The sequence below is a fragment of the Zonotrichia leucophrys genome, chromosome 2, assembly GCF_028769735.1.
Source record: "Zonotrichia leucophrys gambelii isolate GWCS_2022_RI chromosome 2, RI_Zleu_2.0, whole genome shotgun sequence".
Lineage (NCBI taxonomy): Eukaryota > Metazoa > Chordata > Aves > Passeriformes > Passerellidae > Zonotrichia > Zonotrichia leucophrys.
The window spans coordinates 124,607,349-124,622,513 of record NC_088171.1 but is presented as its reverse complement, the minus strand read 5'-3'; the positions used below and the strand labels follow the sequence as shown (position 1 = coordinate 124,622,513).

Below are 15,165 nucleotides of genomic sequence, written 5' to 3'. Positions count from 1 at the left end.
AATTACTGTGGCAAGTATCTTTCCTGTGAACTTAAAATTGCTTGCACCATTATTGTAACTGCCAAGGTTTGAAATCTACAGAGATCTCTGGAGAGAAGAATATATTTTACTACATTAATATATACACAAATACATTGATTAATTTTTTGGATGATGAAAAGGAGGAATAAGTTAGAAGAGTTGACATAGGAATTTCAGTTTATTTGTGCTGTTAGTATCTGAGGACAATACAGCTTTGATATCTCCAATGTGAAGATCAGCAGTAATTTGCAAATCTTTTAAAATCCAATTTGGCAGCTCTAGAAGGCACCTAGATTTCTCTGAGCAAGTGCGTGTGGTGTGGAAGTAACTCTGCTGGAGGCAGGAGAAGCTTCCACTTTGTTGGGCCATATTTTGCTTGGGTTGGTTGGAGGGGTCACCTCACAGATAGGTGTGCCTCTGTGAAACTATGGAAGTGTAGCTGTCCAAGGAATGGATTTCACAGGAAAATCTAGGTCCTGTGCTTTGTTTTACTTGCTGGGAAGCGGGAGTGGCTTGGTTCTGATGAGTTTTCAGGGTCTTCCCTGCAACCCTGCAATAGTTTGCTTTATAAACACCAGCACATTGTATTCCAGAGTGGGAGTGTGTTTGCTAAGGCACCTGTTTGCTTGGGAAGTGTTTGGTTGTGCAAAGTGGCAGAGCAGAAGATCTGGGAAGCGCTGGCAAAGAGACAACCTGGCGTTGCTCCTGGGTGTGTGTCCCTGCCCTGTGATGGCTCCTCACAGAGATCCTGCTGCCATCACTTGCTCCCCTTTGCCTTCTGGCAGATGAGTTGGATCATACCAAATTATTTTCTGCTCCTGGAAAAACCTTCATTTACAAATACAGCTTTTAAAAAATCCAGTATGTGGCTGTAGGAAGCGCTTTAATTTTTTGGTTATGTTTAATCTGGAAAAATTGTGACTTCTTTTCCCTGTCATTTTAGGAGGAAGACAGCTAGGATTTCATTTGCATAGCTATGCTGCACAGATGTGTGTGCATTAAAGATATGTTGTTTATAATTTGGTTTCTGACATTCTTATTCAAATACCTTTTTGATTTAACATAAAGAGGTTGATAGCTTTATCAAATGGACAAAAATTGCTTATTTTCCTGGCTATAGTCATTTTGGAGAAATTAATGGCAGTTTCAGATTTTATGAAGGACAAAGAAATGGTATTCACTAATTCAAATAATTAATTAGAAGCAAATGCCTGTGGGGAGTGGGTTGTTTCCCATTTTAGGTGAATTAAAGGAAAATTTAATAATTGCTTTCAATTTTTCAGGCAGCCAACATCAAGCGTGAAATGACCTTCCATGCATTTCAACAGGAGGATGTAAAAAGTGACATCAGTCGAAAACTGCCAGACCAACAGTTTCTCCTGTTCACCACAAAGGAGGAAGATTTAAAAACAGCAGAGACCAAAAAACTTAACAGAGCTCATGAGCATGAAAAGGAAAACACTCGTTCTGTTTGTCTTCTGGAACAGAAGCGCAAGGTTGTTTCTTCAAATATTGATGTGCCTCCAGCAAGGTGAGTTTGATCTTTTGTTGTGTTTTGTTTTAAGCTTTATTCCATTTTCTTCCCTGACATTTTTTAATGGGACATTAGATACAAGTTTGGTAAACAGCACTATGAGCTGCTAAGGCTAGTGTTTGTGCCCAGGCAGTCCAAAATCCATCACAACCTTCCTATTTGAGAGATCTGCCAGGAAATGAAAAACACCAGTAGCTAAAAATGAGAGCATCTGTAGAGTAGGACTTGTTGTTGCTTTTGCATTGTTTTCGCTTTTAGAATGTGCTGCAGCTGAGGTACTTGGAGAAAAGAATGAGTCTTAAGAAGAGATTGTTGACTCAGCTTCACCCTGAGAAGTAATCTTCTAAATTAGATACAAAATCATCTTACCTGCTAGCAATTTTTCAAATTTTTTACTGTCATACTTGCAGACACTTTATACTCATTGGGTATTCTGTGTTGCAAGATGACAAGTACTTTTTCTTTTTCTTGTTCATGTTAGCATCAGTCTGTCTGTAAAGATTTCTGCTTAATCTACCTGGTAAATTTACTTGCATGTAATTCAGTAAAAGGCCTTTCAAGTTTATGATGCTACTTAATAATTTTGTAGTCAAAACAGATGTTTAGTTTTTCAGTTTGTTGGCTTTCTGAAAACCAACATAACTAGCAGGTTCTACCACGTAATCCAGAGCAGGATCACTTGATGTATTTCTCTGGCTGTCATAGATGTCACGTGCACTGAGTCCATGAGCATTTTTACAGGATTCTCCCCATATATATGTAGTAAAAAGCTGTGTATTACAATCTTGAAAATGTTAGGGTACTTATTTTAGATTTTCACTAGTAATCAACCTTTTAATGTCTGAGTGCCCTTCTCATTCATCCTGTGTGTCTCAGAGCAAATAGGATCACAAGAACATGTAGGTCAGGAGGGACCTCCGGAAGTCACCTAGGCTAGCCTTCTGCTCAAACCATATGTTAGCATTTCCATTTAACAGCTCAGGCTGCTAAGGTACAGGGTTTAAGTGATTTTTGTGTGACTTCATGGAGATAATCTACTTGAAGTAGTAGTCAAGCCCTCATTTTCTGTAGCTACAAGATCATCCTTCCTTGGAGGGATGGATATTTTTTCCCCAATGAGCTGGTAAAGAGGATGAATAAACATCTTTAATGCCTTCTTAAGGCTAATTGTGACACCAGTTTTGAGCACAGAATACTTAAGATGATAGGAAATAAGTTCACTTTACAAAGGTGTCTTCTAAAGTTGTTCTTTCCATCTGCATGTATTTTGTTAGGGGCATAAAAATTACTGTGTTATGTTGTGTGTTTTCAGACATGCAGGTTGAGCTCCAGCATTAGCAGAATTAAAGACTGAAGTAGGAAAGAAACCTGGAATTTATGTTCAATAGCATAATAAATATTTTGGTCATTCTTAATACATATTTCCAGTCAAGCTCAACCTTTGCTTTGAGGCTGAGGTGAATTACTGGGCCATTTGTCCACAACTAACAGGAAGAACACTTAAACCCTTGCTTGGAGATCTTCCAAAATATTTGCTGTTGTAATGAAGGGGAGCACCCAGTCTCTCCTCCTTGGCAGCACAGTTTCATCTCTAAGTCTCCAAGAAGACTCCGTGCATTTCTTGCCTCTTTCTAGGCCCCTTCCAGTCTTCTGTCTAGGACTGTGCTGAGAGAGTTGCATGTTCCTTAGAGGTGAATTCCTTGTTTCTTTGCCTCCTGGCAGGACTCATTGGGTCAACTGTCCTCTCTTCTGATGAGAAAATCCACCTGCCTTTGCAGATTTGTTATACCCAGTTGTGAAAGGTCATCTTGAATTAATCAGATAATGTTTGCAATTATGTGAGACAAATAAGGGGTTTAATATGGTCTTAATTTCTAATTGCTACATACGCCCTCTTTACAAAAAACCCCCCAGTATTTAGTTTGTAAAGAGGGCGTATGTAGTAATTAGTCAAAGTGAAGCTTGTTATTTATTTTGTTTTAAAACCTTAGTGGAACTGAGCGGAACCCATTTCACTTCAAAGATGCCAAAGTGACATTACATTTTGCAGTATCCAACTAAATCCATTACAATATTTAAGTGATTTTGAGACAGAAGTTCATAAAAGTTTTGGATTTATAAACTCCACTTTATAAAATAACTTTAAAAATAACTTCATAATAGTTATTAGCATGGGCATATGAGTATGTCCAAAAGAGCTCTGAAGAAGTGTTTGCAAAAGAGCTGTTAGGAGATGATTAAATTTACTTCACTTTTTCCACAAAATGAAACAAAAGCCATCCCTTCTTAGCTGTTTTAAGGATCTCAATGAATAAGAATGGAAATCTTTGTGAAGGGCTGTATCTAAAATAACTAACAGTTCAGCAGAACACCAGCATAATGTTTCTTGAAGGCATTCAGCTTCAGGGCTTTCATTATTGCTTTTGGACTCTGACATTTTAGAAATGTTAAAATATCTTAAATGAGTCCTAGTGTTTTGTGTGGCTGGTAGTCAGGTGCATGGAAATTACAGTAAAATAAATATTTCATTGGATGCAGAATTTTTAAGTTCGTTGTTTACATTTTTATTTCATCTTGTGAAGATACTACAGATGTTTCTCTCTATGTTATGTCCTGTACTGGAAGTATCTTTTGGATTAAGGCAGGAGGAAAGCATGAGGTTTTCATAATGATTTTTACTTTTGGAATGCAATAAATTAAATGGCAGTTAACAGCATTAATTCTTTCCTTTTTCAGATTTCTTCAATTGGTCATTTTGAATAAAATTTATCTGAGCTAAATTGTGTTCCTTCTTCTGAAATGCAGATAAGCATTAATGAAACTGTTCAGACTGAGCAAATGGATTATTTGATATAGTGAGGAAACTTGAATTCTTTACTTTTCCTTTAGATATTGAGTTTATTGTCAGTTTTTTATGCATAAAGAACTGCAGTCTTGGAAAAAGTGGTCTGGCTTTGAACTGCAGTTATCTCTGACAACTGAGATGTTATCTGTAGAACAGAGAAAATACACTTTTGGTTGATCTCCAGTTCAAACAGCAGCAGTCTAACACAGCCAGATCCATGGATCTGAGTAGTGAAAGGCCATTTTGTGAAAAGAGAGTGGTGTCACTGTGGGACTAATCACCTTCTCTGGTGGGCAGAAGCAGGCCCAGGTTTGCCAATATTTCAGACAGCTGTGTCTGTAGAGGTCAAATGCGATCAGAGAGGATGTTCCCAGTAGGCAGAGGTGCAGAAGTTAACAGGACCTTCTTGCTCATTTGTATTTTCTTCAGTTACTTCACATAGTTCCAAAGCATGTCTAAGAAAGAGCCTGGACTGCTGATACAGTGGGTGTGAGGATGTGAGGAGGGACCCAGTGCAGGCCAGCTCCACAGGGAATGGCTTCTGCCTCTTGGAAGAAGGAGGATAGAAGGGTGGGTGGTGGAGAGCAGGAGATGAAGTTTCCTTTTTTTGAGTAAGATGTGAGAATAAATGTTGGAGAATGGTGGTGGTGTTAAGGGCCTTTTAAGACTGAAGTGTTTTGGCCAGTGGTAGCTGGAAACCCTTCAGAACATAAGTGCAGTAGTGTTGGAGGAGATCCTTTCAGGTGTTCCAGAAGGCACCAGGTATGCATCACTTCTGCCCCTCTGATGGGTAAGTGCATTTGAATAAATCATGAGATTTTCTTTTATTAGTCTTCTGCTAGATGACCTCAAAATATTGTGAAATTTGTATTATCTTCTTGATACATCATCCTTATTTTCCCCAGCCCTCCTGTACTCTTGTCTCTGAAGAAAAGAACAGAAGATAAATTTTCTAACTGCCTAACTTTTTCTACATAGTTTGTCCTGCTAAAGGACAAGCCTCAGCTAAACATCAGTTGCTTAAACACTTCCTTAGAGTGTTAAAATAGTTATTGTGCAATAAACCCTGTGCTCTTCGGTTTCACTGCTGTTAAGCAGTGACATTTGCCATGACAATAATAGATTGGATTTTGCTATCTTCTGATGATTTTATATTAAAAAAGCTGCTCTATTACTGTGAAATTAATTTTTATTCCTGTACCTATATTTTATCTACTAATTAGTTAATAATTTAATGGAAAAATATATTAAATAATTGAAATAAAGTAAATTAAATACCTCTAGGAATTCTCTCCAACATTGTCTCTCTAGCTCTTTGTAGAATAGCTACAGAAAGATGGGGGAAAATGAATTTCAGCCATGTTTCCTGACCATCATTATAAAGAAATAGTACAGATGGTGATATATTTTCATTCCTAAATTATTTTCTTGCCTGGTATCTCCAGGAACATAGCTCTGGGCAGCCTTCTGATTAGAGTGTGTTGTTGATCTGTAAGGCCTGCTGGGCATGATTGATTATGCACCATGCATTCCAATGGAAACATTTGCATATTTTCATAGCCAAAACTCTCCAGGAGTCTGACTTCAAGATCAAAAGCAGTATCTGCTTAACTATGATAACCTCACTGGAAGAACTTCCCAATCTGCTTGTAGAGGGAAGATCAAGTTGTGCTTTTCTGTTTATCCAGAGGTGGTGTTTATTCAGAGATTGTCTTCTGTTATTTTTCTCCATCTGTTTTAGACTAGTCCTCAATTTTCTTGGGGGAACTTCTCTCATGTATCTCTCACAATTTTTGCTGAGGGGATTGATGGGGCAGCTTCAGAGGGCATCAACTGTTTGTTGGCTGCTGAGGATTTTCAGCTTAATTGAGTGAAAACAAAAGGCCAAGAAATCAGGCTGTACTTCAGAGTTACTGACTGTAGCTCTGTGAGTTTCTGAGCCCTCTAAATTTCCCTGCTAGCCCAATAGCTTTCCATGGGGGAGTGATATTTTCTCCTATTTTTTCACAATACTGTAGTTTGAGTGATCCTGGTTCTTAAATTTCATTTTCTATACTCATGCTACTTAGAAACTGATTGCAGTTGTTTTTATATAACAAAAACTATTCCCAGCGTCATTCCTGAATTTCAGAGCTTCTGTAAAAAATCTGATAGTTGGCAATACCATGCATATAAAAGTAGCTTCTCCAAACATATACACCAGTGAATTACTGAAGTAGTAAATTGTTGCTTTGTTTACTACATTTGTTTAGTTAAATATGTGTGCAGCTTGATTGAATTTTACCCAATCAGTTAGTAAACCTTGATTACATTTAATATTGATGGTAGTAGACTGCTTGTCAAGGTCTGCTACAAAATGGTGTGGTGCCTTCTAGGATGCTGGAAGGGCATCATCAGGTTATTTGCCTAGGTGTGCATAGTGTTTGTTGCCATGATAGCTGAACCAGCTGCTCATGGTGTTGAGACCAATGACAGCATTCCTGACAGCTTGCAAACTGCTGGAAACTCACCTTTCAAGTGGTGAGATGCATCAAGTACCAAACATGCTGGGGAGCAGAGCAGGGCTGTCCCATTTGAGGCATGGCTGAACACCGGGAGGGTTAATCTTGCTATAAATAAGCTTGTATTTCCTAGCTGGTGGTATGGCATAATACTCAGGCACTACTGTTCAGAAGTCCCCGCTGCCAGAGCACCACAGCAGTATGTGGATAGCATTGTCTCTTAAAAGAGGTGTAGCCTTCCCAGATGAAGAAAAATTTGCTCTGAAATTGTGCATAATGTATCTTTATTCTTCAGTGGACCTTTTGTCAGTTCCCCCATTTCTCTCCTTTGTGCTGTGCTGTGTGCAGATTTGACACTTGCAAGATATTTCATACTTGTCTGTGTTACTGATATCTCCATGACCATCATGTTCAATCAGCTGGAGCTTCTAGAGGAATCAGTTGTCTGACCAGTACAATTTATTTTCATCATTTGTCTTGGATATGCTGGATTGCCTACCCAGGAGGATTTTGGCAGTGTAATTTTCTTTTTAAAGCACTAATTTTGGGTTAGTTAACATTTCTCTTGAGTTATTTTTTTCCCAGTAATGTTTAAAGCAGAAGGGATATTAATCTCCTGAATAAAGGAACATGCTCTTGCTGTTCTTTACTTGTAATGTTTCATATTTGATGATGATTCTCACGCAATGGGGCATAATGGCAACTATGTGTGATTGTGGGCCTGGTTTACCATAATTGATTCTGTGAGAGCAGGATGTGATTTAACAGGAATAGACCTAACAAGGATACAATTGAAGCTTACTTCTCATGAAAAAGTGACTCTCTCTTTGGTGAGACTTTTTGTAGCACCTGGTCATCATTTCTGAGTTCACTGTTCCCAGGTTTCCATAGAATTAATGTTAGAAGAGGGAACTTTAACACCAGCTGGTGACTTTGGCCATCTGGATTTTTGGCCAGTGTTAGTTTCCATTTTTTTAAACTGTGGACTTACTAGCCAGTGAAAAATACAATGCATGAAAATCTGATGGTTCAATTAAGTGTGGTAAAGCTAAGTTGTTCTACAGCCTGACATTGGCGTCCGTATTATTTTAGAGTTATTATCTTCAGATGGAGGCTTTGCTTGAGTGTGTGTATATGTATATATACTTATATAAATAAGTTTCCCATTTGTCTAGGAAATCCTGTATTCAAAGCACTGCTTTGAAGATCTGTCTTCATCTGTTGAAGTACACCTACTTCCCCTAAAAATCTTCTTCCACTGGTAGCCAGTACAAAAGGCTGCATAATTTTATCTGTGTGATGGAAGTTGCCAACAGACAGTGATCTCATTACGAAGCAAATTTCAATGAATTCCTCAAAAGTGGCACAGAGGAAAAATGTGTCCCTAGTCTGCAGCGGCCGTCAGGAGCTGGTTGGTGAAGAGCTGCATTCAGTCAGCCCTGCTGCTCTCGTGTTAGCCATTGATGTGAATGCACGGCTTGTTCTCAGCTCTTCAGTTCCCTTAAAAAATGGAGTGTAATTTCAAAACACTCCTCAACAGCAGGCAATATTCAATAAGAGTAATTTCTTTGTGGGTTGTGTTAGCTGTGGCACAAAAAAATTCCTCTTGAAATGCCATCTGTGCTGAGAAAAAGAAAAAAGTCAATGAGTAAATGGTTTGTAACTTGTGTATCTGTGAAAACCGTGCAAGAATGGGCTACTTTATATATGGTTACACAGATTACACACATCATAGCTATGTTCATAGCTATAATTTTATTTACATGCTGTAAAATTAAAATATTCTAGTTTCTTTAGTGGTGTTTGATGTTGTATCACTGAGGTCATCAAAAACACAATGCCTCTTTCTGAGAGAATACATATCACTGACAGTTGTTTGTAAAATATATTTAGAAGTTTTTGTCTTAACTCAATTAGCATCATATGCATGAAAACGTTCATTTTACACATTTTGAAAAAAGGAGATAGAAAGTGTTGCTTTTCTTCATTTATAGTAATATGCTTGCATTGTGTGTATGAAGAGTTATAAATATTTTGTTTATACCCCTAAGACAACTACACTACAATGAAACTCCTATGACTCTTATTAACCTGGTGTGTTACTGTATAAGTGGTTTGTGTAGAAGAAAGGATATTTTAAGATGTCTTTTATGAATAACAAATACTCATATTATTATTTATATGCATTTATATGGTTATTTATATGCATCAGATACCTGTTTTGCCTATTACTACTTCAGGTTTTGTGACAATAAGTGTGTTGTCAAAGAGAGCACTTAATCACTTAAAAATATCAGTATCTAGATTATGTGTATCAGTATCTAGATGTGTGTAAATTAGTTTTTTCTAAAGGGCTGTTTTTATTTGAAGCAGAACCCCATCTTCTTGTGGTTTTACTAATCTGCATAGTTTAATATAGTCTATAACTCTGTCCTCTCGAATCCCTGATCATTTTGAGAACATGGTGCAACAGAAGTGATGCTAGATACACAGGGTCTGCATAAAGCCTCTACAAATTTTTATCAGCTGTTAGTCTTTCAAAAAAGATGCCATCTGATCTTGTTACTGAAGCAGCACTGGGTAACATGGTGTGGTATTGCACCACACCTGTGCTACGTGTGGAAAGCCTAGCTCCATACCTGGATACACAGCTGCTCTTTGGAAACTTGCAAAAGTTTAACCTGATCACAGTTTTCTCAAGCCAACAATAAAAAATAGTTTCTGTTCTTCAAGTATGATAGTCAAGCTCAATACAGAAACAGCTTTGCAATTTTGCATGGATCTCTATTTTAAATTCTGCCATAAGAATTCCTACAGGTGATCTGATACTGTGACCTCAGCCCATCTGTGCTTGGTACCCAGTGACCAGAGCAGAGGTAGTAGCATCATCAGAGGACTGAGGGAAATGTGCTTAGAATATGAATTTCTGCTACTAGTTATCCCAGCAGAGAAGGTTCATCCCAAAGTACTTTGCTTCTTTGCTCTTTCATCAAATGAGTAAAATGAAATTAGATTAGAAATTTTGCTAAAAATATTTAGCATTCCCAAGCAAATGTATTTTTACACTCTGCATAAAACCAATGTTTAGAAACATTTGTTTGTTCTCATTTTGGAGGAAAACATTCTCTCTTAGTGGCTGCATATGTGATAGCCTCCTTGGGGAACTGAGGGGAAAAGAAAAGAATAAAAATGCCAAAATACAGTAGCAGAATTTCCTTAATTATACATTCTACTAAACTCTGGATATCTGAGTGTTGTCCTTCCTTCTCTCCAGGGGCCTACCAGAAGCCCACAAATGGCTGGACAACTGAGCTGTGTTATCCTGTGGAAACAGTTGTCCTCTGCAGCATCAACACCAGCATACTGCACTGAGGCTGCTGCTCTGTTGACATATGTATTTTTTTATAGTAATGGCAATATTCCAGATGGTAAATGGAGTCAACAGCCAATTGATGCTTTTAGTAAATTATTCTTATATTGTAAGTTGTTGTAACTGCTGCTCCTAATTTGATTTGGTTTGTTACCCAAAACTTAATGTCACGGCTGTTTGTTTGAGGAAGAGCAGAGGGTGATATTTCCATGAGCAGCAGATGTACTGTCATTATCATCAGCTTTATAATGCAGTGGAGAGCATGTGTTTAGGTAATGCTTTCCCCAGGAAAACCTCTGTTAAATACTTTGTATTCTTAATCTTGTATGTGAGGGACATTTTTCATCCCATCCTGTGTTCCCAAGCTTATGGTCCCTGCTGTGTATGTTAATTTGGATCATGTCTTTTGTTTTCATTGTGTATGTCCAATTGGTTCCTCCCTTGAAGGGAGGCAGTGACATAAAGTGTTAAAAAAGGCACTTAGTGCTTTCCTATACACACACACAGTGCCACATACTGTGCTGTCACCTGATGGCTTGGCTGGATGAGGAGGGAGAAGATGATGAAGAGGGTGTGCTGGGCTTGTTTTGAAATTTCTTTGTAATGAGAAGTGTCTGTGAAAGAAAGGTTTGATGTCACTTCCTTATAAGCCTGTGCTGACATTTTAGAAAGAATGCTTTGGCTGCTCTTTCCTTGCTTAACTCCCCACAACTACCTCCTGAAGTCATGGACTGTTCTCAGTGCCCTCTTGGACTAAATGATTTCTTCTTTTCTCTCTAATAGAAAGGCTATTAGTATGGGGAATGTTTATGTTATCTCTTGCTTCTCAGTGTAGCATAATTTATTTTATATAATGGTGGTTGCTTTTATGGGGTTCACTGGGCCCTTGGCTCCAAGATTACAGATGAGTAGTTCTCACAGTAAGTGAAGAGTAGCTATTAAATAATATGTTTATGGATGTGTATACACATACACACTTTTGTTGTTTTTAAATTTGGGGTAAGCATTTGTTTGGTGACATACTTGTGTGCTTGTCTCTAGAGAAATGTCTTCCTGATAGTTAATTTTTCAAAATTAATGTTTCTGCTTCAAGTACCTGTCTAGAGTACTTTTTGATCACAAGAATAATAACATCTGTAGTAAAGATCTAATCAATGTTGAAAGTCCTTTAAAATATGTCATATAAAAAGGCTTGTGGTTACACTTATTGTATTTTGTGGTATATATTTGATGATGATGTTGACAGAAATCCGGGCTATTATAAAGGAAGATACATTACTCTCTTGCTAATCTCTGAATAAATTATTAGCAGGGGAATGCACAATTTTATTATGTTCTGATCTCAGTAAGAAGCTTGAAGAGAAAATCTGCATTGAATGTATAGGATGGGTCTTACCAAACTAGATACGTATTGCATGTATAATAAATCATTAACACTAAAGCAGTTCAAAACCAAGCTTTTATATCTTGATTTAAGACATAATAAACATGTATTTTATTGGTCCTACAGATAGAAGCTTTGAATTACATTATGCAACAAATGTTCTTAGTTATCTTTGGTTGGGTTTTTTCCCCCTTGGGATTATTTTTTGGCAACCTGTCGTGCAGACATCCAAACTGCTCACAGTGTTAATTGAGTTTTCCTGTCATTATTATGGCAGAGGAATATGAGAGACAGCATTTCTGCAGTGAGGAGTTGGATTTGAGAAACATGGAAAAATAAAGTTGCTGTGAAAGAAACCATGACAACTCAGTAGATGTCCCACCTACCAGTGCTACCCATCCATCTGTGGCTTCCTTCTGTGGGACAAGGGTGGAGGTCTCAGCAGCTGCTGCCCCTCAGTCATGGTTGCAGCTAAGCCTCCAGAGCAGTTGGCGATGTTGGCCTCATTTCACCCCCCAAGATGGAGGGGCTGCCTGGGTACAGCTGAGGAGATTCTGGCTCCTAGGTAGTTTTTATTCTATATGCCTGGTAAAATACAGCCCTTATAACAGGGCTGCAATTCATCACAGTACTTCGGTGTCATTAGTACCTTTGAAAGTACTGTTGACCCTTGTTAATTGCCTCTCAGTGGGCTTAGAAGGATGGCTTGCTTACTTGCTACAAAGGTATCAGAAACGGGAAATATGGAAGATAAAATCTTCCGTGGAACTTCAAAACTGAGAACAAGCTGTCCTTCAGTTCATTCCTATACTGGGGGCAAATACTTAGCCATTCTCTTGTTTCTGCCTTTCTTACCTACTTTTTAAAATTAAAGCTTGTCTGAGCTGAATGTATCCCTTGATATCGTGAGAGTTCAGAAAGCGTCTGGCCTAGAGTGCTCTCCTGCTTTGTGAGATCTGTTCACTGTGCTCTGTAGCCTGCTACCTTTCACTGTGTATTCTCCTCCTCACACTTGCTATGCCCAGGCTCCATCCATGGCTATGCTTCTTCCCTAGCAATCCCTTAAGACCACCACTGATTCTTCAAACCTCTCCTCCTTTCCCACCGTTCACTGTGTATTCTCCTCCTCCCGCCTGCTCTGCCCAGTTTCCATCCATGGGTATGCTTCTTCTCTAGCAATCCTTTAAGACCACCACTGATTCTCCAAACCTCACATTCTTTGAAATACTTTTTTTATGGTCACTCTTCTAAAGCATTCCTTTCAGTTCCAGTGAGGAAAAAAATTTTCTTCCACTACCAAAGATACACCTCAAATCATCTTATGCTTCTGTGATGTATTCTATAAACCATGTATGGAATATGTTGTATTGTGCTTATTAAGGAATTACATAGTTCCCACATTTTGCACTAACTGTATTTGTGTGCCTGGAAAAATATCCAAGCAACCTTTCCCTGCCCCACTGCTTTGTGAAGGAAGGCTTCTGAGAGCTGTGCAAGCTCATGGAGAGAAGGAAGTAGCTGGGAAAAAGCAAATCTGGTTAACTACATACCTGAACCCAGTTGTAATTTTTTTGCTACTGTTTTCATGAAATAATTAACATTTGGTATATGATTATACCCAGTTTATATTTGGTCGAGAGCAGTGAACAACAGACAAAAGTTTAAAATCTGCTTTGGTTGGTGGGAAGTATCTTCATGTCTGTGAGCTAGCCAAAACTAACAGATTTTAATAAGCAAGGGCAGATGTGTATACATGCTAGGATGTGTTTTTACACAACATTAAATCACCAACAGGATAATTAAAATTTGCTGCGTAACGCCTGTGGTGAGGCCACAAACAACATGCACATTACTTTCTTTATGTAAGCAGTGAGGGACAAATTGTTTCCTATTTCTGTAAACAGTACAACCTAAAGAAAGCACTTGACTTTGAAGAAGCTTATCTTTCTAACTACAAACAAATACAGCAAATATAAAAAAACCAACAAACTAAAAAATGCCAAACACAAAATCCCAAACCAAGCCCCACAAGCCAAGTGAAGGACAGGCAGCCAAAAGCCTGGAGAACAACCATTATGAGCACATGGCTAATTTCCTCTGTTCCTAAACCAGTTTTGTCAGTATATATTGCTAAGTCTAATGAGTTGGGTTTGTTCACACTATACTTGAGATAAAACACACACAGTTATCTCTAGACAATGACAGGAGCCTGCCAGTCTGCCAGTTCGGCACAAATGTGAGTGGGTATCTGTTACTGAAATTATGTTTCATGGGCTTAAGGGTACCTTGCTTCCTCCCAGCACACAAAACTAGGCCCTTTTTGGGCTATTGGGAAGTGTTGTTCGTTGTAACTCAGGGAGGGCAGCTACCTGTGGAATATGGGCAGGAGATGGGAGTGAGCAGTGCCACGATATGCATGAAGTGGGCTGCTCTTGCTCTGCTGAAGCAAAAGGACTCTGCTGCTGTGCAGCCTCCCTGGTTGATTTCAGTGAAAGCAAGGTGTGACCATCATCTGCAGTACACAGCTTGCAGAGAAAGTTTATGGATAAAAGACTTTACAGAAATCTAGGTGGTAATTGATAAAGATTTCCCTTGGAACATATCCATGTGTATGTGCATAGAGTTTATCTTGATGGCAAAATGGATATTCTGTCATTGCTGCAGAATTGCCTTGTTGATCCAGAGAATTGATGTTGTTTTAATGGAAAATATTTGAACAGATTTTACCAGCCTTAAACTCATACCAAGTTCTGTTTAAAAAATATGCCCAAACTCTATTGCTTAGGATATGCATGGCTGCATATTTTATTTCTGGTATATTGCCATATTTCCTGTATCATCAGCTATGCCAAATAATTGCTCACTTACTACACTGGTAGCTTAAATACTGTTGCCTCAGAGATGTGTTTAGAAGATATGATAGATACTGGCATAATATGATTTATAGCATTGGAATAGAATAACCATAGGTTAAAAATCCTCCATGAGGCATATAGATCATGCAAGATAAGTAGTATTTACCCCTTTTGATAACTGTTGGTCTAATCTCTTCTTCAAAGTCTGTACCTGTTGGCAGGTCATTATTTGGAAGGGCAGTCAGTTCCAGGATTTAAGTGTTTTTTTCTGCTGTAATTTTTTCCAATTGCAACTAAAATTTTCATTGTTTTTGTATGCATTGCCTCTTCCCCATGCGGCAGTGGGCATGGAAACAATATAACCTTATTTATTTATTTATTTTCTCTGCCATTATTTCACATATTGGAAGTGACACCATATATCCAATTACTGTTTAATATAGATTGCATGAATAAAGTTGAGAATGAGCATCCCACGGGTGATCATCCCATTTCAAGGGCAAGGGATTGAAGCACCCTCTGGGAAGCTGGGGTTCAGATTTGGAATGGGTTGGGATGAGGATGAGACTGACACCAATCAGCACAGACACACAGTGGCAGAAACCCTTGAGCACAAGCAGGAACCAAAGATGCCTGTGGTTTCTGTGCTGCTCAT

The 15,165-nt window shown here is 38.4% G+C and overlaps 1 protein-coding gene across 1 annotated transcript in view; it reads left to right on the top strand.

Moving 5' to 3' along the window:
* The window catches only part of ZNF704 (zinc finger protein 704), an 85,904-nt gene that overhangs the window by 17,681 nt on the left and 53,058 nt on the right, over positions 1-15,165 (top strand). The window contains exon 2 of the mRNA XM_064706268.1: positions 1,305-1,552. Within this exon, the coding sequence (XP_064562338.1) occupies positions 1,305-1,552 (248 nt within the window). The remainder of the gene's footprint in view (positions 1-1,304; positions 1,553-15,165) is intronic.